The following is a 24,605-nucleotide window of genomic DNA, read 5'->3' as shown; positions in this document are numbered from 1 at the left end:
TTGGAAAGAAAGAAGTTAAAACTATTTCTATTTGATGAAGAGATGACCTTTTATATAGAAAATTTTAAGTCATCCACTAAAAGACTATTAGACTTAGTAAATGAGTTCAGCAAGGTTGTAAGAATAAAAGATCAATGTACAAAAATCAGTAATATTTCTACAGAAATTAAATAAATGGAGAAAGACATCCTTTGTTCATGGACTGAAAGACTATTTTTAATTTTACTATTTTTCAAAGATTTTATTTATTTATTTGAAAGAGAGACAGAGAGCATGAGTGGGGCGAGGGGCAGAGGGAGAGGGGGAAGGAGAGGGAGAGGGAGAATCAGACTCCCTGCTGAGCAGGTACCCTGAAGCGGGGTTCGATCCCAGGGTCCTGAGATGATGACCTGAGCCGAAGTCAGATGCTTAACTGACCGAGCCACCCAGGCGCCCCAATATATATTTTTTTAACTAAAAAAAATTATTTTAATTTTTTTATTTTTGAAGATTTTATTTATTTATTTGACAGAGAGAGACACAGCTAGAGAGGAAATATAAGCAGGGGAAGTGGAAGAAGGAGAAGCAGGCTTCCCGAGGAGCAGGGAGCCCAATGCAGAGCTTGATCCCAGGACTCTGGGATCATGACCTGAGCTGAAGGCAGACGCTTAACAACTGAGCCACCCAGGTGCCCCTAAAAAAATTTTTTTTTAAGTAGGCTCCACATCCAGCATGGACTTGAACTTACAACCCTGAGATCAAGACGAGAGATGAGAACAAGAGATGGACGCTTAACCGACTGAGCCACCCAGGCACCCCAAAAGACAGTATTAAGATGCACTACTACCTAAAATGATCTGCAGATTCAGCATAATCCCTATCGAAATGCCAGCTGGCATTTTTGCATAGACTGAAAAACTGATCTTAAAATTTATATGGAAACGCAATGGACCCTGGATAGCCAGAACAATCCTGAAAAATAACAAAGTTGGGAGGAGTCACACTTCCCAATTTTAAAACTTTCTACAAAGCAACAGTAATCAATATCATGTGATACTGGCACAAGGACAGAAAGGGAGGCCAGTGGAACAGAATTGAGAGTCCAGAAGTAAACTCATATATTATGTGTAACTGAGTTTTGACAAGGGTACCAAGACCACTCAATGGGGGGAAAGAATAATCTGTCCAACGAACGGTACTGGGACAAATGCAAAGAATGAAGGTGGATCCCTACCTCACACTAAATACATATATTAACTCAAAATGGGTCAAAGACCCAAATATATGAACTAAATGATAAAACTGTTGGAAGGTTTTGTCACCTTGAATTAGGCAATGGTTTCTCAGATATGATCCCTAAAACACAAACCAAAGGAAAAAAACAGATAAACTGGGCTCCATCAAAATTAAAAACTTGTATTTTGAAAGATACTATCAAGAAAGTGAACAACTTAAAGAATAGGATAAAATATTTGTAAATCATATATATGATAAGGGCCTAGTAATCTAGAATATATAAAGAACGCTTACAACTCAACAACAAAAAGACCACCTAATTAAAAAAAATGGTCAAAGGACTCAAATAGACTTTTCTCTAAAGACATTCAAGGGGCCAACAAACACATGAAAAGCTGCCCAACATCATTAGTCATTAGGGAAATGCAAATCAAAACCATAACGAGATGGTTTTAAAAAGGAAAAAAGTAAGTGCTATTGAGAATGTGGAGAAACTGGAACCTTTGTACACGGCTGGTGGGAACGTGAAACTGCAGTTGCTTTGGAGAACACTTTGGCCGTTTTTCAACAAGTCAGAGCTACCACATGACCCAGCAATTCCACTCCTAGGGACAGACCCGAGAGAACGGAAAAGACAACTTTCACAGAAACTTGTCCACCGATGTTCACAGCAGCATAAGTCATGATAGCCAAGAGGTGGAAACAACAAATGTCCATCACTGGATGAGTGGACGAACAAAATGTGGTATGCGTCCATATGATGGAATATTACTCAGCCACAAAAAAGAATGAGCGTGATTCATGCTACAACATGGGAGAACTTGAAGATGTTCTCCTCCGTGAAAGGAGCCAGACGCAAAGGGCTACATACTGTATGATTCCACTTATATGAAATGTCCAGAAATGGGTGGATCCAGAGAGACAGAGAGCAGATCTGTGCTTTCCAGGCTGGCAGGGGGATGGGAGGGGTGAGAAGTTACTGTTCATGGGTACAGGGCTTCTTTCGGGGGTGATGCAAATGTTCTGGAATTAGGCAGTTGTGATGGTGTACGACCTCGTGAATATGCTAAAAACCACTGAAATGGCTTATCCTTCACAAGGGTAAATTTTTATGGTATGTGAATTATATTCAATCGAAAAGATAAAAATCTTCAACCTCCTACTAATTGGAGAATGACTGCGGCAGTGAACCCATTACCAGTGGGAGTAAGTTCTCATCTCTCAGGGTTGCTGAAGTAAAAGGCGGAGAATTCATTGCTCAAAATGTTCACACATACGGATGATCCTTCAAGCATAGAATTCAATAGAACATAAAATATTTCAACATTTTCCTCCTCAATACAGCAAAAAACATCTCATTTACACTTGTCAAATTGTTCTGTTTCAACTTTTTAGAATTTGCTGTTTTTTAAAACCAGGTGGAAACCCATCTTGGACAGATGTAATTTATTACTAATCAGGGTGTATTCTGGGAAATTTCCCTTAGACTCATTCTTTCATCCCACCAATATTTATTGAGCACTTACTATGTGCAAAGCACTCTACCAGGCACGGGGGACGCAGCGGTGAGCCACATGGCTAAATGTCCCTGCTGCCATGGGGCTGATGAAGGAGCAAGAGATTCTCAGAGAGGACGCTGACCCTGAAGAAAGTGAGACGGAGGAACCCCACCGAGGGTCTGGGCATGCGTCACCGCGCAGGATGTGCCCACGCTCTGGTCATACTGGGGCGCAGCAGGGGCCCGGGTGAAAGTACCAACAGCGTCACTGTTCCTCCCAGGGGGGACTCATGAGTACATTCTGTCTCTGAAACACACACACGTGAAATCTGGGTATGGGATCTCCAGGTCGGCCTTCCGGACACAAGTGGGTCAAGAATACTCGACGACATGGTCTTTTTATTTTATTATTTATTTATTTTAATACAAAGCTTTGGCATTAGCAATTTTATGAAAAAATAAAATGTACTAAAAATAAACGCTTGTGTGGCATGATTGGTAAATGATGCACAAAAATAGGTTCTTTTTTCCTTCAAGGCAATCAGTCAGAAAGCAGTTTTTTTTTTTCTTCTTCAAAACCACTCTACCCTGTGGAATGAAAGGAAAAAAAAAAGACAGAGGTCAAGAATTAGTTAAAGGGGAGTTGCCAGTATTTTAAAATAACAAGAGAAAGTGATCCTCACTCCAGGGTGGCCTGGGGCCTGTCCCCAACTACTTCCTAGCCCCAATGGGTAAAGCTAGTCAGCCCCTGGCATTTTCCTGAACTCAGCAGCTTCACATCTGTGGTCAAGTGGCTCAGTCACCTTACAGGTGTGTGTGTCCTCCCAAAAGGACTGCAGGGAAAAGCCCAGGCTAACAGCATCTTGTTTAACAATGTAGGGACAGTTATCATACAATTTACAACTTTTCCTGGTTTGAATGCATGTTCACAGGGCTGCGTGTCCTGAAATCTACATCCGTGTCTTTGCAATAGGATCCCCCTTTATGCCTCAAACAAGAATGTCAGTCTTTACTGTGGAATGAACTTTGCAGAGTACAGACTTCCAGGGGGTGCGGCTCTCTCACTGGACTCGCCCAGACTGCGTGCGTGCGTGTCCCTCAATCAGGAGCCTGACGGAGCCTGGGGTCTTGGGCTAACACTGCCCCCCACCCCCAGCCTGGCTCTATGGGACTGCCCTAGCTCCCCGAAGCCTTGCACAGCTGGTTCACTTCCTTGGTTCCCAATTCATGTCTGTAGTGGTGCTTTCTCTTCTCTCTGCTCACTTCCAGATCCACGTTCCTGACTGCTTCATCTCTGGTCATCACACAACTCTCTAGCACCTCTTGATTTCCTCTCTTCCCCCTGACTTCCTCCTTCAGCTCCACATTTCCACCTAACCCATCTTCCTGCCTCAGGTCTCTACCAGCCAGAGCAACTTCTCAGCCACAGGAATCCTCTTTTTTGCTGAAAAGCCTTACACACTACCGGCTGTTTGCAAGAACCCAGTCCAAATTCTGCAGTCGGCCTACCGACAACCACCGCTTCCGGCCGACACATCAAACCCAGAACTCCCTGAACCTGCTCTGCCTTTTCCTCTTTGTGTCCTACTTATGCCCGGCCTGGTTCCTGAGTCACCCCCTCCAGGAAGCCTCTGTTGACCGCCCCCGGGACCAGAGCGGCAGTGCCGCGGCGTCTGTGAGCTGGTGCTCGGTCCGCAGGCTCTCCTGTCCCTTCGGCGGGCGCCGTGAGCCTGAGCCCTGTGCACGGCCGCCCCTTCCCCACAGCACCCTGCAGGGCGAGGCCTGGCGCCTGGGGGGCTGCTGGGGACACTGAATGAATGAGAGGCCTGGCAGGAAGGCCATTCACAACTTCACACAGAGCTCTGGACCAGGCTGTTCCTTCGGTCCTGCTAAAGATAATGCACTGATTTTATAAAACTTCCTCAGAGAAATCAGATATTAGAGGTCAGAACTTCCAATGGGTGCGTCGAGATTTTTACACTTAACTTTATTTGGCTGCTTTTCTAAGGAACTATAAACTAAGGCAGCCACAAGATTAAAGGTACTTGTGAACACCACAAAGACCATGACGGAGACAGGGCAGAAGTCCCATCAAAGGTCCCTGTTGCCTTTAATCTTCTTTGTGTCATCACATTTCCAGAAAGTCAACTGTCTTCTTCCACCATGTGATGTGGAACCCTTAAATGTCTCTCTGGAGTAGTCACAGACAAGCACTGTAAAGAGGTGGACCCAGAGATACGGGCTTGAACACCATGCCCCTCTGGGCCCCAGGTTATTTTGTGTATGTATCTTATGCTCAGAGTGGCTAAAAGGAGAAGTCAATACTAACAGAAGGAAGAGGATTCACGATTAAACCGGGGGCAAGTTCAAAGCTTCGCTGGCATTGCTACAAGGAAGGCTGCCTCGGAAAAATAAACAATCCACGATGGGTGCTGGAGGAAGCCAGAGGTACTCGGTTGAGAACCAGAAATTCAGAATGTTTTAGATCTGCATTTCTCAAACCGCAGGCTGCTGTCTATTACTGAACCGTGAGAGCAACATGGAGTTCCCGACCAGCCTTAACAACAAGGTGCAGAGAAGAGATCAGCGAATACTGCACATACTGAGGAAAATATCTGTGAAGCCCGTTTCAGTTACACACGTGTGGATACGTGTCCCAATGTACAATGCAATTCTTACAGTGGCAGGCGGTTAAAAAAAAAAAAAAAAGCTTAAAAATCACTGGTTTTGATACTTAAGGTTCTAAAAGAGGCAGCCAGCTGCCAGGGCACACAACGCCTCCCGTCCTAGGAAAGGACCATTTAGGACAGACAACCAAAGAGGGGCTCTCAGAACTGGAAGGAGCCTCCGACCTCCACCGGCCGCAGGGTCTGCCTCCAAACAGCGCCAGCCTCGTGGCTCGTTTCTGTCTGCATAAGCAGGTCCTGGCAACTCACTAGCTTTCAAGGCATCCCATGTCATGGGTGGACACTGCCGACCGGCACAAAGGTCTTCTTTGTCTTCGGTGGTGCTCTACCTCCCTGTGGATGCCTGCAGAGCTCCCGAACTACACAATAAGACCACCCTCTGTACGCACTGGCTAGTCCCCACGGGACTCTGATGAGTGTCACACGGTGCCGCACCCAGGAGTAAGTTGTTGGGAGGCGCTCAGTGAACAGCAGCTGTTCTCATCATCTCTGGGAGCCCTTCAGATACTTGGAGACATCGCTCACATCACCCTCAACTCCTCTCTTCTAAGCCAAGCATCCCCAAGACATCAAAATGGTGATGTTTTCAGATCCTTTTATACTGAAATATGTCAATGTTCCTCTTAAGAGCGTGAGGAGAATGGGGCGCCTGGGGGGCTCAGCTGGTTGAGCATCGACTCTTGGTTTTGGCTCAGGTCATGATCTCAGGGTCGTGAGATCGAGCCCTGCGTTGGGGTGTCTGTTTGAAATTCTCTCTCTCCCCCTCCCTGCTCGCTCTCATGCTGTCTCCAAAATAAATAAACCTTAAAAAAAAAAAAAAAGAGTGTGAGCAGGACAATTCAGAAATACTGAAAAGAGAGTCAAATAGAAACATTCCTTTGATGGGGCTTGTAAGTCTCTATCACTGGGCTCGAGCTCCCCAGGCATACTGGCGGGGACGACTCTGACCTGGGGCAGAGCTGGGGTTTCCTGGCCTCGGGTTACGCTACAGGACTTTACATTTGTTCCAGTTGTTGTGCGTGAACCGTGTCAGGTTCACTTCCTCCTGCTGAGACGGTTTTGGGTCCTGAATGTCTGGGTTACACTCCTGGGCAGATCCTCGGGCACGAGTTCTAGGAATCAGAACCTAGGAACCGAGAAAGGACAGTGGAGGATACCTAACCCAACCTCCCATTCAGCTCAAAATCCACCTACATCACCTTCCTTGTCTCACTACTTGTGCCTCAAATAAAAACAACAATGAAAACATTTACTTTTCTTATGTTGAGGGAAAAACGGACTGATACAAATGTAAGCTGGTAAATGCTGGGATCTAATGAGGTTTTCTGAATAGTGAAGTAGAGCAGCAAACCTCCTTTGGGAACTGAAGTTCACTAACCTTGCCTACTTAAGTACTAAGAAATGGGGTATGAGAAGATGATAAATGTATTTACCTTGCATGTATTTGCTTCCTTGACTACTATCCTGTTTATACCTACCAAGCCTCAACATTCACTAGATTTGTTTGCCGTATTAAAAAATTAAAGCACAGTCAGTCACGGTTGAGTCTTTCAACAGTATTTCGACACACCAGAAGGGGCGTGACTTCAGATCAGACAACGGCGTCCGCCCTGGGTAACGGTGCAGGTGCGGAGCGTGGTGAGGGAGGCGGCCGTGCCCTGACCCCCAGCGGGGCAGCGCTGCACGCGCCTGGCCTCCCCGTGCCTGCCCTTACACGTGCCCCACACTGCTGCCTCTTGCCCACAGGCTTTCACCAGTGACCAGACTGGGTCAAGGTCTTGCCGCAATCACAATACACAAGTTCAGTGCAACGCTGTCAGAAGAGCAAACTAGGATAGTAGGTAATATGTGGAGAGGTGAATTTTACTAGCAACTTCCAAGATAAATCGCTCACATGGGAGAAGATGGAATTCTACTCCTATAGACTATCTCACACTTGGATGAGGTCACCTAGAAAATTAAAACAGCAATTCGATTGAAAAGGCAATCTCATTTTGGCTGTAAGTTTTTGGTAAAGGCAAAAAGGGAGGTAAGATAGATTTTAAAGAATTCATTAATGAAGAATAATTATAGATTTATTTACTAATATAGACTTTTCTCTGGAATTAAAATCACCTAGGGATTTTTCATCAACATTCTTGGGAAGGAGACACTGAGTAAGAGTGACTGTCTTTCTTTTATCCTCCACAATTAAAATGGCCTTTAAAATCTTAAGTAATTCATGTTATATAAAAAAGTCAACACATAAAAGCACAATAGGAGAGAAAAACATCACCCAAAATGCTACTAAATTAAGACAATAACCATTCATATTTTGGTGACCATTCTTTCATGCATCCATATGTCCACACACAGACACATACACACACACTCTCTCCCTCTTTCTCTCCATGGGATCATGAAAATCGTCCTTCAGAGTAGTTCTGACTGAAGGCACAGAAATAATATCTCGATGAACAACTGCTGTATCCACCCTCTACACAGGCTAATGGGAGAAGGGTTGGCCTAAGATGTGGATCTAAGATCAATGCTTAGGCTGAGTCATGCAGGCATTTATGCTTGGAACCGAAATACTATGGCCCAGGGACTTTGATTTCTAAAAGGTAACATGTCTACTGAACCTTCTCTAAAACACCGGCCGCATGACCTGAGCATCTAGCAGATCCTGGGTGGCAGCGAGATGACCATTAGTTCACTTAACAGTTCTCTACAAGTGCCCAGAGTGTCTCTATTCACTGTAATTGGCTTTCGCTCATTTGTGAGGTTTAAGGAGCGGGCTTACACCATCATCTAGTCTGATGGGGTCACTGTGAGAGTAAGCAAAAGAGGTGACTGCAGGTGAAATCAGTATTTCCCTCCAAACTGAGGTCTGAATCACAGGACTCACAGAGCTCCGGTGATTCTGTGTTATTTCATGGAAGAAAATGAAATTCATTTGTCAAATGATAGAGGCAGATAGATGGTCACCTTGTTCACAGGACTTTGGAAGATTCTCAGTGGAACTGTTCAGCTAACATTTATTGAGCACTTATCATGTACCAGGCGCTGTGCTAAGCACTTTATATGTTACTTCGTACAACCTATGATGTATGCCTGCCATTATTCTTGCTTTCTGCATGACTAAAATGAACTTCCCGAGAAATATAGCTGCCCAGGTCTCCCAAGCAGAAAACGGAAGAACAGAGAGTCAACTCCAGGTTACGTCTGATTCTAGGGTCTGAGCAATGAACACTGTGTTATGTGAAGTCAACCTGCATCAGCTGGGTTGACCTGTTGGATGAGCAGCCGAGACTACTCCCCTGCAGGCTGAAGGACGCCAACTGACCCCGGCATCCTCCCAATGTGTGCTAGGGGCCAGGGGTGCCCACGGGCACTTCTTACAAGTATCGAGCCAACAGGTCAGGTTAGAGATGATAAAATCACGTCACTGTAACTGGAGGTTACTTGCCCATTTGTTTTCAGAGCTGGACAATGAGTGTTCAATTAAATCAATTACATGGGCTTGGCCGGTTATTATTCATCCGTTAAGATGCCAGGACATGTGTGTGTGGAGAGCACGTGAATTCCCCCTGTGCCACATTAGGTCCATATCTGGGCTGCGTCCTAGAGACACTTTTATCTCCAATGAGTTTTCGTGAATACTGGTAAAAGAAAGGACTAAATAACACCTTATGGTAAACACCCTAAATTTAAAACAAAACAAAACCAAAAACCCTTCCTGTATCTTAGCCCTGTGGAAAGCAACTCCAGGGAAATCACTGGATCAAAATGGACCTCAGCAGCCAGCTAGCCCAGTTTCGCCTACCCTGGAAAACCTCTGACCTCCAGCAGCCCTGAGAGGTAATGCACGGCGTCCGCCTGCATGCCTCATCCTGAGCTCTCCCCACGGCAAACCGTCTCTCTGGTGGGGGGGCCTCGCTGACAGATGGTCTTCCTTTCACTGAGATGAAATTCGCCTTCCTGTCCCCTGCCCTCTGGTCCTCATTTTGCCCCATGGAAATACAGATGACACTTATTTTGTTTTCCCAACAGTCCCTGACAGTCTTCCCAATCTCTGGAAACAGCAGGTCTTGCTGATTGCTTCTTTCTTGCAGGCTACACATCCAAGTCACTGTCCCTTGACCCCAGGCCAGGGTGCCAGTGTTCCGTCAAAAGCTAAATATGTAAGAATCCGGGTAAAGTCTGGTGGGCACACAGGACAGTGGGACTATTCCTGCCAACGATCAGGACACGGACCTTCTTTACATCCCGTCACTGTACGGGCCCCTTGGCGTCTGCATCACGTGGCTGCTGTACTCTAAGCCCGCGGCTAACGGAAGCCCCTAGATCTTTTCTCAAGGGAGCTGTTGTTGCTGCGCAAGGTGACCTCCCGATCTGTGTACTGACTACAAATACATGTTCACGAAATGCATTACTTTGCTAGGTATGACCTCATCAGGATCAGTACGAAACCGGTGGAAGCCAATTTTCACATCTTTATGAAAAGTACTCTACAGGTTTTCTTGGGGTCATGTGGTACATGCAATCCAAGAATAACTGGTTACTTACTCATTAGCACTCAAGCTAGCCGTGGCTCTGACGATCATGTAGCAGAGCGTGAGGGCGCTGAGGAGGCCAAAACTGGCAATAATAAACCATTCTTCTGTTGACAAAGGAAAGGGAGCAAATCACTCTGGGGAGAAGACTTAAGTCAACTCGGTGTCAACACTTCCCTCAAATGCAACGAAGCAGACGTCAACGGAGGTGTAAGCCAAGGCTGGCCCAAGGAGGTGAAGCAGGAGGAGGTTTGCCAGAGAGCTACTAACTGGAGAAGGTTAGTGGAAGTAGTGGTGAGAGCTGCAAGGGAGAAAGGAAAGCGTGGCCCAAACATTTCTTCCAGTTAAGGTCCTGAGGTCTGTGAGGAGTGTGGCCACCAAAAAGCATGCAGGAGGAAGAGGTCTATCAAGTTGCATGTGGACAGGGACTTTTAAAATCACTGCTTTAGATGACAGTACAGCAGACCTGCCACACTTCTATAACCTTTCCTTCTTCCTTCTGTCGCTTCTGCACGGTTGTGTCACTCGTTCTCAGAGGAAGACTTGTTAAGTACGGAGCAGGGGTCCCAAAGGTCTTGCGGGCACTCCGCACAGTCTGGAGGCTGGCCTTCCAGTCTGCTTTCTTTTGTCCTAGGCGTGGGTTTACTTACAGTCTTTACGGAAAACGGACATCTGATTGGTGTCCCTTGGAAAGGACTACCCTTCACACCCCCACCGGCGGGAAGCGGCTCTGGCCGTGTCAAGCAGGCAATTCACCAGGTACCTGGCCCGTCAGAGGGCTGAGAAGCTCTGGTACCCAGAACTCTAGGGTTTTCAGTTAGTCTCTCTCTCAATCCAGGACGTCGTCGTTAGTATTTTCCCTTCTTTTCAAAGTCTGAACTGTCAAGGTAACGTTCCAAAAACACTATTTATTGAGAACCTCAAAAATAACCTGTGAACCAATCCTGGCTTCCTAGAAAGGCTTACCTAGAAAATATTTCCCAGAGCATACGCTACCTTGGGCTGGTTTAACCAAGTGGTACACGGCGAAGCCCCCGCTGTATCTGCAGGGAGGCGGCGGGAAGACATTTATACTTGGAATGCCACATGTTTAATCGGCAAAAGCCATGGTCACATGAGTGTTTCTCAATCTGGTTTCCACGAATCCCACAAATACGCAAAACTATGTGTGCCTAGGAACTTTTCTAGAAAAAGGTGATTGTATTTTCATTGGGTTTTAAAGGTGGTGATCTTCCGAAGGTTGAGAACTGTTCTTCAGGATTCCAGGACGATGTTTTTGTTCTACGAGCATGTCTTGGCCATCTTGATTCATATTATTAAAATGCTTAGCAAACTCTTTCTTTTTCAGTAACAGTGCCGCCACTGCTTCCTGGATTACAAATTCCTCACGAGTACAGTGAATTTATTAAGGTCTTAAGTCAAAAATGAACATTTCAGAACCCATACCAAATTCACCATTTTTACCCTGCACAGATTTTAAGTTAGGAAAAATGTACCCTGGCATTTAAAAAAAGTTAAGAGCTGACTGGTCATCAGGATCAAGAAGCTTAACCCGGCGTTCTTTATTTATTTATTTCTTCCTTCTCCGAGACCTTTAGACGGGATAAGCAGACTAAGTTTTAGAACTGCAGTTACGTGTGTGTTTCTGCATTCTGAGCAGAGCATCTGCAGATGTATGGCATTTCGGCTATAAAAACTAGCAACCAAAAAGAAGCAAGCACTGCCGTGCCGATCCCCAGTGGGCCCCAGGGTACTCCGGCAGCAGCCGGCCCCGGTCAGCTCTGCCCACCCCGCTGGGTACTTAGCACAGTGCCTTGCACAGGGGATGCCGGGCGAAAGTGCTGTGCTTGCTGAGACACTACAGGGCTGTGAGGGAAAAGGAGAGGTCGCTTTGGGTTAATTTAACCACACGAATGTATTCATTAACATGCGTCAATTCCACTAAAGGTGATTCATTTGATATAGGAAGTGACTTTTTTTTTTTTTAATCATCAAAACGTAAGATTTTGAAAGGACGTTTCTGCATAGACTATAATGGGATCAGAACTGAATGTAGTAGTAGGTGCTCAATAAATGTCGATCAATGAAGAGCCGACAAAAAGTCACTGCTAAACAAATAACCTCTGTTTCCTTTATTGCTACTGGATCAGTATTTAAAAAAATCTACACCCTAAAACCTGAAAACATGAAAAGCTATTAAAACAACTCGCCGGGATGTGGCAGGAAATGAGTCAAACTGCATCGAAGAATACTCTTCCTTGTTTTATAACTGAATGAAGTCTCCTCGAGTTCAGACAAATGATAGAACAAAACCTGGGAAACTGCTGACGACTACTGATCTCTGGTCGGTGGAAAACGTGTGTACTTCAACTGAACAGCCCCCTCGAGCCTCACTACGTGGAGGAGAAGTCTTTCGTGACGGCGTTCTCCGCGCCGCGGCCTCGCGGGGCTGAGGGCTGGAAGCTACGGCAAGCGACAGCACGCACTGGGCAAGGCAGCACCGCAGAGGTGACAGGGAGGCTGGAGAGAGGCGGTTAGATGGAGAGACCACGTGGAGGATGGAGCTGAGGGGGCAGCTGGCTCGTGACAGGGTGACCGCCCAGAGGCCCACACACACGCCGCCCGCCGCACGCACACCGTCCTCGGGCGGCCGTCGACACACTCCGAGCACCGCGGCTCTCCTCGGCAACACGTCACCCATCCAGACGCCCCAGACTAGCGAGAGCACTGTCAAACGCACATCACGCTTTGGCTTTTCTCCCGCCCCGCGTCCAGTGACCCCAAAGACGAAGTGCCAAGACCCCAGACTCCGTAAAGTGAAGTGAGCAGCAACAGGGCGTCTCGAGTCTCCCCAGAGGGAGCAACTCTAGGGAGTGTGTTCAGATTCTGCCCTGGGTTTCCGCTAAGCTGCCTGGAGCCTGGTGCTCGCGGCTGGTTACACAACACGATGCCCCGCGTCGCATCCCAGCGGGACCCTTTAAAATGCCCGTCTGCAAGGCGGCCATCAAAGCAGGTGTCTACACGGCTACTGAGACAACTTGTCAGATGGCCTACTTATTATACACAAGTACACAAGCTCTTTACTATCAGGAAAGTTTTGTCTCCCCAAATTCCTGTTTTAACAGAGGAACCTGTCGCTTCCTCCGTGACGGACTAACTCCCTGGCCCAGGTGACTGCCTCCACTGCCCTCTGGAGCAGTGAACACGCACCAAGCACAGCGGCAAACCTGCCCTGCGCCTGGGTACAGGGCCCCACTTACTTGTTACTGCAATGTTGATCTCTCCCGTTCTGGGAGTGAGCTCCCCGTCCTGAGGAAGAGGCGAGATCCCCGAAGTTCGAAGTGGCTCGAGGCCAAGGGAGTTGTCGCTGGCGAGGTCACCGAGGGCTGATCTTCGGTTAACGGCCTGGGTTCTGGTGAGCCTTTCCATGTCAAATGCTACGTTATCAGTACATGGCAAATTTGGCTGCAAAACATTTCCAGATTAAGAGTACTTATTAGAAAAAAACAAATCTCTGATAAAATTCTAAATGTCTGACACCCTGTTGAAAAGACTTCAAGTTTTTTTTCCATGTGATTTCCTCTCATTTCTTTCCCCATTTACCCTTTCTCACCCAAGAGTTTTCCTTTAAAAGAAACAGATGATTTCCTCCCAAACATGATACAAAAGAAAACCAAAATCCATCGCAGAGCTGAGAAAACTGGGTACTTCATCTTCATGAAGAAACGACCACCTCTGGCGGACACAGATCACGGGCAGAGGGAGTCATTATCATTATTCTAAAGCTGACAAACAGGAAAATGCATCACTCCGGCTCTTCCATTAATGTTGAAGGAGAGCAGAGAACATAAAATACTGCGTTCCTCCTATTAACTTCTCTATAATGCCCCACTTAGCTGGCAGTCAGTTTTTAAATGTCTTCTACCTTTAGACACAAGGAAAGCACATGCCCAAGAGCAGATCGACGTTGAAAAGACCTTTGACCTTTGAGTAAACCATCGGTTTCACAATCTAAGCATCTAGCCCTGAAGGAGGTACAGAGCTGCTCTGAGGCCAAAGCCTGCCAACTAAAAATGGGTGGAAAGTCTCCTGGGGTAACAAGACGGTTGTCTGGTTTCCCTAGAACCTTTAGGTCTGGCAGACAGAGTGCTGGAAGCAGAGCTGGGAAGGATGGTGGGCAGAGGCACAAGTATGGAGAAGTGACAGCCAACCCGACCCACAGCAACGGCTTCCTCGGCGGGAGAACTGTTCTAGATCGCCCCACAGCCAAAGTAAGATGCTTAGAACGATACCCTGTCAGAAGAGCTTTACTGTGGTTTTTATATTTAAAACCATGGTAGCTTGTAATAGACTCTAGAAGGATGTTCTTTACAAACAAAAGGGAGAAGTGTCTGCACGTCCAAGATTGGACTGAAGACAAACAAACCAAAGCACCACCAAGGCTGGAGGCAACAGAAGAGGCCAAGGTAATACTTCCGGAAGTGTCTGCCACATGCCCGACATCATGGCAGACGCTCTACGGTAAACCCTCCCCACGGGGGTGACTGTTCCCCAAGGGACATCTGGCAACGTCTGGAGACATTCTGACCTTGCATCTGATGAGTCATGCTCCTAGCCTTTGGGAGCAGCCAAGGATGCGGGAGACACTCGACAGGGCACAAGACGGCCCCCCGCCCCCACCCCAGTGGAATTATCTGGTCTACAGTGTCAGTGGGGCTGAGGTGGAGTGACCCTATGTTCAGCTGTGTCACTGACGTGATCTCCGGAGCTGGAAGGAGCCACCCGGGACCGCTCATTTGTCAGCTGACGACAGCACATTTCAAATAGGACGTCTTGGACGTGCTTTGGGTTGCAAAGCTAAAAGGAGCAGTTCATCTGCTGGACACATTAAACTTCTGGTTCCACAAGGAAATCATTCATCCACTCTTTCTTGAGATCAGAAAGTATTTTATTTTCCTCTAAGAGGTGTTCATTTTGGACAGTAGGTCTCTTAAGGGAGACCTGTAGGAAGTCTCCAAGGCCCTCGGTCAGTCAGTGCTGACCGGCCTGGCCAGAGCTGAATGAAGCAGTGTGTGCTCGGTGTGGCCTCGGACCAAAGCCCCAGCAGGCTGGTACCGCCCACCTTTGCTGCCTGCAGCTGACCAACGTCCCGGGGAGCTAAGCCAGGTTCCAGAGAAAGGAACACAGTGATGACACAGTTTTATAAGATGCTGAATGCAGAAAAAATTTACTACTGGACCAAAGTAAAAAGTCTGTATTTCTAGTCCTTAAAAAAAAAAAAAGATAATACCGGAACAAAAGCAAACCCTGTCCCTCTCTCCACTGCCATTCTTCGTATTTCCACCACCCAATGGAAGCACACTTCTGAGTGGACTAGTTCAGTTCTTTATCTTCTCTTCTGGGAGTTCCCCAAGACGGGCTGGACTCTAAGGAATGTGGAAGAAAGGCCATGTGGCAGAGAAAGCCCATGCTCTCGCGGGAGACTTAACCACCCACCTCTGCGATGCTAGCTCACACGCAAAAAGTAGTGACCATATAGGAAACATACCACAATTCCCAGGGCCTTCAAAATATTAAGTTTGCACATTGGACAGGTACAATGTTCACTAAGCCAGGGATCCACGCAGGACTTGTGGAAAACATGCCTATAAAAAAAAAAAAACACAGAGCATTGTATCACAGATCATATACTGAACAACTATTAGATCCAAAGAAATGGAATTTTTAGTTAGCCTGTTTCTCCCCCTTTTTGGACATACTGGCAAGTTCCAAGAGACAAATATTGGGGATGTCTTAAAATATAGCTGGCAGAAAACCTCCTGACCCCAATCTGTATGATGAGAACTGATAAGTGGTACTTGGCAGTTCGGTCTTTTTATTTCAGCACTTGAAGAAACTTAGGATATTTATTAAGAATGAAACAAACTATACCTTTATTTCATTAAACATTTTATTTATTTAACAAAGAGAGAGAGAGTGCACACAAGTAGGCAGAGCGGCAGGCAGAGGGAGAGGGAGAAGCAGGCTCCCCACTGAGCAGAGAGCCCGATGCAGTACTCAGACTCTGGGACCATGACCTGAGCCTGAGGCAGATGCCCAGGAAACAAACTACACCTTATCAATCAGTTTTGCTTTCTACAACAGCTAGAGTAGGAAGAAGGGAAATTCAAGAAGATATGAAGCAAGGGTTGAATGAAAAGAGTTTTCTGCACAACCATGAATTGGTTTCACGGAACTTGGTTTCAATGTCATTTAGAACATTATTTAAAAAGACTTCTAAGTAATCTATGTTAAATGTTTGTGAAAGTTACAGGGTGGTTGGGAGTATTTTGGAGATGAAAGGTACCTAGGAATCAGGTGACACCCAGTCAACAGTTTTCAGTGGAAATGTGAAGGGGAGAGAGAGGATGGGTGATTTTTTTTTTATTCAGGAGAGTGGAAAGTCACATCCTTGTGACAGAAAAGAAGTCAGTCATGGAGAGTCTTGCATTCTTAGAAAAGGGACCTGTGCCTTGCGGAAGGGAGACACTTTGAGGGGGCTGTGGTGGAAGCTAAAAATGAAGCCTCAGCGTCCTGGCTAGAGAGGGAGAGAGGCGGGTGCCAGGACACACAGTCTGGGCACCTCAGAGGAACTATGCTTGGAGTCTCGGTTATTGATAAAAGAAATTTTAAGAAAGATATCAAATTGAAACATGGTATGCCTTTGCAACTTTATGAATTTATAATTTACATGTGGCTTATAAATAGTTATATACAGCTGTTTAAAAATGCAGTTTTGATCCAAAAAAGTAGGAGGTCTAAACATCTCGCTGATTTAACTGGGATTTGGAAGAAACATGCAGGCTTACAGCTTCAACCTCAACAATGCATATGCGCCTACCTACTGCCACTTGGTGACCCTGCACTCATTTCTTCGGGTAAGAATAAAGATCTCGAAGATTGAATTTATCAGTGCAGTGAACTAGAACCTCCTCATCCTGGAAGGCTTGTATTTAAACCTGCAGGTTTTTATTTAAGGGGCAAAAATCACCAAACCGTAGGTGAGCCCGAAATTCATTCAGTACACACCAGGCACGTCCACTTCTTGTTCCTCTATCCTCGCAGGAGAGTGCTCCAAGGGGGGCGGGGGAAGGGCTCCTGCCTACAGGGCCCCACTGGGCGGGCGCTTTCAGAGCCAGGGTCTACACCCCAGCAGCAGTCAACTGTGCCAGTGCTCACTATAGTCTGGCCAAGACTAGCACAAGGCTTCTAGTCTTTCTGGGGATGCGGACCTCTTTACGTTGACTAAGTGACAGGATCCCCACCCCCCCTTACAAGGGTGCGTCTGCCTAACCTCTGGCCCATAGAGCTCTCACGGTCTGGTTAGCGTAGGGTGGATTTTTCCTATGTTGGGCTTCTAAACTGCTCCCTTAGAGGTTTGTCGATGTGGAAGACAGTGTCCCTCCACCCCCCTTGTGGTACTGTAATGGACAACAGACTAACTGGGTCTCCAGGGTCACACCAAGAATGTGTCCCTTCCCTAGCTAGCTCAAAATCTGAAGAAAATAGTTTTTCTTAAAACAAAAAAATCCTTTCGACTATGTGTCGACGCCATGGCTCTCCTACTATTGACCCCCACCCCAGTCGGCTACCTGCCCCCTCCCTCCTTTGACAGATTCCCCAACAGCCCGGTTCCTGCAGCTCACCTGGGGGGAAGATGGGGAGGTTGTCGGCCTGGCTCCCATGCATGCCCCTCTCGTCTGAAAACGGTCTGGCAGCTTCCTTGTTCACCTATGGGCCCTCTGGGGGGTTGCTGCTACGATCTTGGTGGGTAACTGCCCTGTGCGCCTTCCCGTCCTCCTCACCCATTCCCGTACCCTCTTGCATCACTGGTGCACGAAGCTCGGCGGTGCCACCCCCTTCCTCCCAGACACACTTTCTGCAGCTGCAGACTCAGCCCGCCTCCGGGCTGTGTCAGCAACAAGCTGCCAGGCGGAGTGGTGGGGAAGGCGTGCGCTACCCTGTGAGGCTGCTCGGAGCAGCCGGTGGCGAGCCGTCGTGGACACTCAGAAAACCCTCAGCAGCACGCAAATGCAAGGTACTACTAAACACACACTCAGGCGAAGTAACGTTAATGTTTCCCACGCTATCCCAATAAACGGTCAGAACGTGCGCGCAGGCCTCCGGCGCCGGCAGTCCCAGCACCAGTGACCTCTGACTAGCTCGCAGGTGTACCCCGGGCCCCCACGGACACCTCAGTGGGCGGCACGTGCGGCCAGCCAGACCTTGAAGAGAAGCCCTTCCCACGGTTACAAAAGACTCGAGTCATCAAAGCACACATGAAAGCAGAAAAGGGCCCGACGAATTTGGGGCCGAGTGGTGTACTGGGATGGAAAGCAGATGATGTGCTGAGGACCAGTGAAACGTGGGAAGGACAAGCAGATCGGAACTTCGACACAAAAGTTCTTTATTCCTGCAAGAAATACTCTAGGGTACAGAATGTGGAACGAAACCGGTAGTAGGGCGCCCCCCCCTTTCCTCCTTCCCGCACACGTCACGAACTAGAGAGAGCAGAGCGGTGGCTGGGGGTGGGGACAGGAGGGTACAGTGAAGCGGAGCTGTTCTCACAGCTCCAAAGCCTCTTGGTGACGTGCAAGAACCCGGCAAACATAAAAGGATCCAGGATTACGAAAGGTCAGAGACGAGAACTCTTCCCCATCGCTGGGCCGGCAGCAGACGCTGTTTGAACAGGCCCTCCCTCGAGGTGGGGGCACCCCAGCGACGCCTCCGGCAGCGGCCACAGGATGGACCCCTTTTAGGCCCCCAAAGTGGCATCCTGGACACACGTTGATCTGAATGGTGGCACTCTACTTCTGAAAAGTACTTTTTTTGTTTTTTTAAAGATTTTATCCATTTATTTGACACAGAGAGAAAGCACAAGCAGAGGGAGCAGCAGAGGGAGAGGGAGAAGCAGGCTCCCCGCTGAGCAGGGAGCCCGACGCGAGGCTCGATCCCAGGACCCTGAGATCATGACCTGAGCTGAAGGCAGACGCTTAACGGACTGAGCCACCCAGGCGTCCCCTGAAAAGTATTTCTAACTACTAAAAAAAAAAAATGCTGTGGCTGAGCTTTAAATAAGAGGTCTAAATAAGGTGATAGCTTCTAGGACGTGCTGGCTAATGTCCAAGGATGATCAGCTGTAATCAAAGGACACGAGGAGGAGGTCCCAAGCAATGCCAAGTGCCATCTGTCCACAGTAAATTAATGTGACAGAAGAGGAAAAGGAAAGGTCATGCAGCAAAAAGGCAGCAATCTGTAGAGAGCTGCTCTCTATAGATAGAAAGTCTCAGTTCAGTCTCCAGATAGGCTTGTTCAAAGTTAAGGACGGACAGAAACAAAGGCACCTGGGCTTTCCTTGGTCCCTCACTCAGGTGAAGAAGGGACAGCAAGTACATCTCCTTCCCCAAGTCTGGCTGTGAAGGGAGGAGCCACAGGGTGGTGTTTGGCGATAGCTTATGAAACTGGCATAGGACGGGCTTGAGTATGACGAAATGTCAGAGACAGAAGGAACAAAAACTGGCAGGAGCAGAGAGTCAACAGAGCAAGGTCCCTGAGGACGGGACGGGATTGACACGTGGAGGCCGAGGTGGAAAGAACACATCGGAACAAAGGGAGCCCTCCTCCCTCCCGATGGGGGATGCTGCAAGGCTGGGTGGGGAGGCAGGTGCACCCGAAAGCTCAGGGCCGGGAAGCGGAGGGAATTTCAGGGTCAAACAACCACGACTTTCTCTGTGAAGCAGCTGGGGAAGCTATCCAGCCAGAGTGAGGAACAAAGAGATGAGCTAAGGTGTTTAAAGGAGAACGAACAAGGAGAGCCAACCAGGGAAACAGACGGGCTCTGGGCAGCACTCCAGGTGTGGCTGAGGGGCCGCCGGGAGTCCCCTGGGAGGCAGGGAGGCTCTGGCACTGTTGGGCACGAGAGCTCAGGGGAGAGGTAGCGGAGTCACCCCTCTGCTCGGTTTCAAAGCCCTACAGACAAAAGAGGAAGGGCAGGGTGTCCCGGGGAAGAAAGGAGGTAGCAGCTCAAGGCCAGAATTCATTTGGAAGTATCCTAGACGGGGTCCCCCGGAAACCAGAGGTGTGGGGAAGATCTGAAGTGAAGATGGAGATCTGGGCGAGACCATCCTCTAGGTCAGTGGTCGTCACAACTGTGTGTGGGGCTGGGCTGCTATGGGCATCTAGTGGGTGCGGCCAGGGACACCGCTAAAGACCCTGGGATGCCCAGGATGGCCGCCCCGCCCCCAGCCCCCACAAACGATTATCTGGTCCCAAACGTCAACAGTACCAAGGCTCAGAAACCTTGTTCTAGGTGAAAAGTTGTCGATTCCGGTCCCACAGAACGTTGCTCAATGGGCAAAGTTAATTTTTACTATACCTGAGAATCGAGCGGTTGGTACCATTTCAGCGAGGTGAACGGTTTTGCTGAGCAGGGTGTGCGACACACCTCAGCGAGAGCTACAACTGCTGAGGCTTAAGGTGCATGCATACCAGACAGCACCCTGCTCCAGAGCAGAAGGGGGACTCTAACAGAGTCAGACAGGGACCCGGCAACGGAACACAACCAACCGAGGGCGCCGTGCCCTAACCGTGGGCACAGAGAAATGTCCTTAAGTTTGCCAAAATTCTAATATCCAAAAGCAGACCGCGGACACAGGTGCAGCCCCAGAAACGCGAGGACTCCGATGGAGGGGCACGCCGTTGCAGCGCTGCTCAGGTGACTATTAAAAGCCACATGCCCGGGCTCCGGGATGTGTTTCTGAACACCACCCACTGATTCTGACACACTGTCCGGTTTGGAGAGCACTGGACTAAGTTAAGAAAAAAAGAGAACTAAGAATGAAACTTTGGAATAGCCAATGCTCAGGGGGCGGGGAGGACGGGGGGCAAGCTTCCAGAGTAGTCTATTTTTGGCCGAGGCTCCCCTGAGGAAGACACTCTCTCGTTACCAACAACCACGAATGGTTTCAGAGGCCTTTGTTCTTGGGTCCAGATGGTTCCTCTGGAGGGGGGACCCTGGCCTGAAATAGAAGACAGAATTTGGAAAGACCTGGCTGCTTCCTGGTGATTCTGGTGTCAGAGATCCGTGCAGGTGAAAACATGTTTAAAAAGCAGCTAAGGGTGCATAATGCTTTATAATGTACCTACTGATCTTCCTGGTTTGTGTTTGGATGTGTATTTCCTTCAGCCTCATGTTTTAAACCATAAATGACGGCAGCTGAAGGAAATCTGGTAATTACGCAATTTTCTACAGGACAGCTTCCTGTTAGTTTTGTAGATTTTCCTTTAAATGTAAACTAGATTGACTTGACTTCTAGAATCTGGTTTTCTGTTTCAGCATATGGAATTATTCTTAGGTTCTCTGATTAAAGAAAAAGAAAACTCCTCACAGATCTTTCTAGGTTCAAAATAGATGACTTTGGGAATAAAATGGTACTGGTAGTCTCAGGGAGACAACCACTGACAGTTATTTTATTTGTTCACGTGTTCTGTGTTACTAGGTGGTCAGAGTGGTGTGCATGTGTTTTAAGGGAGGGGAGAAAGAAGAGGAAAAGTCTTTGATTTTTAGGCTTCTCAGTAGGCGATTTCGTATTTTTCCAATCAGCACATTTCTAAAGAACATCTGCTCTTTCTAGAGCACCACACGCAGGTGAGCGGGGCCCGATACAAGGAGCAGTAGAGGTGGACCTTTACTTCGACTCTGCCATTTCTGGACCGCGCGACCCCAGCGTCCTTCACGCGCCCTCTCATAGAATTGAACATTCCTGCCCGCAATGGTCTTAGGCTACGATGTAGCCCTGGGTTTCCCCGTGTTTCTCACAAGCAGAGGAGGCTCTGCAGTCCGTTTGTGCCGAGGCGGGCTCGTGCCAGCCGCCACTCCCACCATGGGTAACGGGCCACCGCGCCTCCGCCTGCCGCCAGAGCCGTGGGTGAGGCGGCTCCCGAAGGCAAGTGGGACCCCCCCCTGAAGGGGAGACACACACACCACAGGAGCCTGACATACTTGCAGGGGAGGATCCGCACCACGTCGTTCTGCTTGTAGCTCTCGATGCAGACTGCGCAGTGATCGAAGTCGGGGTCTGTCTCCTGCAAGGCAAGCACAGGCACGCGAGTCACGGGCTCAAACCGAAGCTATACGTGAACGGAGGAGGCGATCCAGCTCGGCATCTTCCTGCGGCAAGTACGGTAAGCAAGCGACTCCCAAGTGAACAGTGATGAAGAGCTTTGAGGTTTTCGTTTGCTTACCTGCACTGACCCAAGTGATATGGACACCACTCTACCTCGTTTAAACTATGCTGTAACGTACTAATTCTATTTGTGAAAGGTCTTAGAAGTCAGAATTCTTACTTGTTTTTCAAGATTCAAATCCACGGTCACCGTGGACACCCTCCTCCCCCTCCCACCACCGCGGCATCACTGTTCTGGTTCAGTGGGCTTCACAGCAACCCTCCATAGCGTGGGTCATCCTCTGATCACTCATCTAAGTACAGGCAGAAAAGATGGTGAGCCCCCAAAAGACCAAGCCCCAGTGACGGGAGCTGGTCACAGGTGTGGGGTAGAGAACAGCCATGGCCCAACTCAATACTGGGTCTTTATGAAGAGCCAGGAAGAGCCAGCTAGGTGTTCGGTCATCCAGGTTAACTGGCTTCCTTCCTCGTCTGTGCCGGGAAGGGACTCCCCCGAGTTGTCATAAAATAGAGCATTACAAGGAACCTAAGCCAGGAAAGGGGAGACTATCTGCTGTGTCATGGCCACATGGACTGAAACTCAGTGGGACAACTCTGGGTAGGTCCAGGAGGCACAAACTTGGAAGAGGTGTTGGTTTGAATAAGGAAAGATTGTTTGGTGTTAGCCTGAAGGACAACGTAGGATGGGTAAAAATTCTGGGGAATTTCCAATTAATGTGGCAGCTGAAGGCCACCAGGCCAAGAGGGTGACCACTTCTCTGGGGCTATAGGGCAGCTTTCCTGTGCTGCTTTTATTTTCTCCAAATGTTTTTACTTGTTTCTTTGCTTAGTGTTCACTGAAGTTCGCCGAAAATATCTCCACCTTCCAGAGCTGTGTCAAGACGGTGGGAATAAAAACGGGTGAAGTCAAGGAAGTGGTGAAACTACAGAGGATGGAGAATTGTCTGAAATTACCATCCCAGAGCTGCTTGTCAAAATGTGAGAGCTGGATGTGGGGTAGAAAACAGCTTTGGGTTTATGCCTTTAGAGGTGCAACTTTTCCCCTCTACGTAACTGAGTATATGGAATGAAGGGCCTAACATCAAGCTGCTGTTTTGTCCTTATGGAGCAGAAGTGGATTCCACGTTCTCTCCCACCCAATCAAAAGCAAAACTACTTTATCATTTTTATAGTGTTAAAGTTATTTCACTACTATACCTTATCACCCTTTTTTACTGTTCTGGTGGTCAGTTTGCTGATGGCTTTCTTGGCGGCATCTCCAAGACGACGCTATGACAATTACAAAGAAAAACAGACATTAATGCAAGACCTCTGGATGACATCCTTTATTTTAAAATCATTAAATGTATAAAGCCCCTGTTATCCCACAACATTCTCCACGTTGTACCATAGGAAAGGATTCTAACAAAGCGATTAAAAAATGAGAAAAACTGGCAGTTTTTCCATAGATTCAGCCTTCTGAATTGAATTACTGAATTATTCTGGTTGAATAATTAAAAAGTATATATAGTGAAAAAAAAAAACACCAGGTGTCATGACCACTACTGCGTTCCTGTATTTAATAAACCTTTGAAATACTACAGCATTATTGAAATCTACTTCTTGTACCTGTCAGAGCCACAACCACTGCACTAATAGTTCTGGGGACAATCAGAAGGATAAGCTCTGTCTTAGTAAAAGGAACCTCCAGCGCCCCCAAGATTGCTCATCACGGTGCCAAGTGCGGCAGGAGAGAGGCGTCTCTGCCGCTACAATGCTCCGCGAGCTTAGGGAGGTGCATTTATCTTTCCAGGGGTGAGCTGTGTGAAAGGGTTAAGTCACAGAATCTCAAAGACTTGATCCCACATTTTGGCAGACGCTGCTAGACACCAAAGACTCACAGGTGAAGAGACAGTGCCCCCGGATCTTGAAAAGCCAACTGAATTGGGAAACAGACCAGTAGATACATTTTATTTTATTTTTAAAAAACATTTTATTTATTTATTTGAGAGAGAGAGAGAGAGCACAGAGGGAGAGTGAGGGGGAAAAGCTGACTCCTGCTGAGCAGGGAGCCCGACGCAGGGCTCAATCCCAGGACCCTGAGATCATGACCTGAGCTGAAGGCAGATGCTTAACGACTGAGCCACCCAGACGCCCCCAGTAAACACACTGTGACTGAGTGTTGTACAGGAGAGAATGCCTGGGTGGTGTGGCGGCACAGGGCGGGCAACCCAACTCGGGCGGGGGGCTGGGGGGGGACGGGGCAGAGGAGGAACATCAGGAAGGCTTGGGGAGAGGATGTCTGAGCTGAGATGTGGAACACCAGTGGGAAGGAATCCGATCAGGAAAAGCACAGGGGGCAGGAGGGGGACTTCTGGACAAAGGAAATCTATTAAAGATAAATACGTGTGAAGCACAGGACTATGAAGGAAATTATTCGATATTGCTAGGACGAGCATACATTTGA

The 24,605-nt window shown here is 47.9% G+C and overlaps 1 protein-coding gene across 1 annotated transcript in view; it reads right to left on the bottom strand.

Annotated features, from left to right (window-relative positions):
- Positions 1-3,107: 3,107 nt before the first annotated feature.
- RNF130 (ring finger protein 130) overlaps positions 3,108-24,605 on the bottom strand; it is a gene marked incomplete at its 5' end in the record, with an annotated part of 100,458 nt that continues 78,960 nt past the window's right edge. The window contains 6 exons of the mRNA XM_032395764.1: positions 3,108-3,301; positions 9,949-10,042; positions 13,196-13,400; positions 15,484-15,580; positions 21,976-22,058; positions 23,357-23,428. Of these exons, the coding sequence (XP_032251655.1) occupies positions 3,286-3,301; positions 9,949-10,042; positions 13,196-13,400; positions 15,484-15,580; positions 21,976-22,058; positions 23,357-23,428 (567 nt within the window). The remainder of the gene's footprint in view (positions 3,302-9,948; positions 10,043-13,195; positions 13,401-15,483; positions 15,581-21,975; positions 22,059-23,356; positions 23,429-24,605) is intronic.

This window comes from Phoca vitulina, unplaced genomic scaffold (genome assembly GCF_004348235.1).
Source record: "Phoca vitulina isolate PV1807 unplaced genomic scaffold, GSC_HSeal_1.0 scaffold87, whole genome shotgun sequence".
Taxonomy (NCBI): domain Eukaryota; kingdom Metazoa; phylum Chordata; class Mammalia; order Carnivora; family Phocidae; genus Phoca; species Phoca vitulina.
Note: the sequence above shows the minus strand (reverse complement) of the source record. Positions and strands in the feature narration are given on the sequence as shown.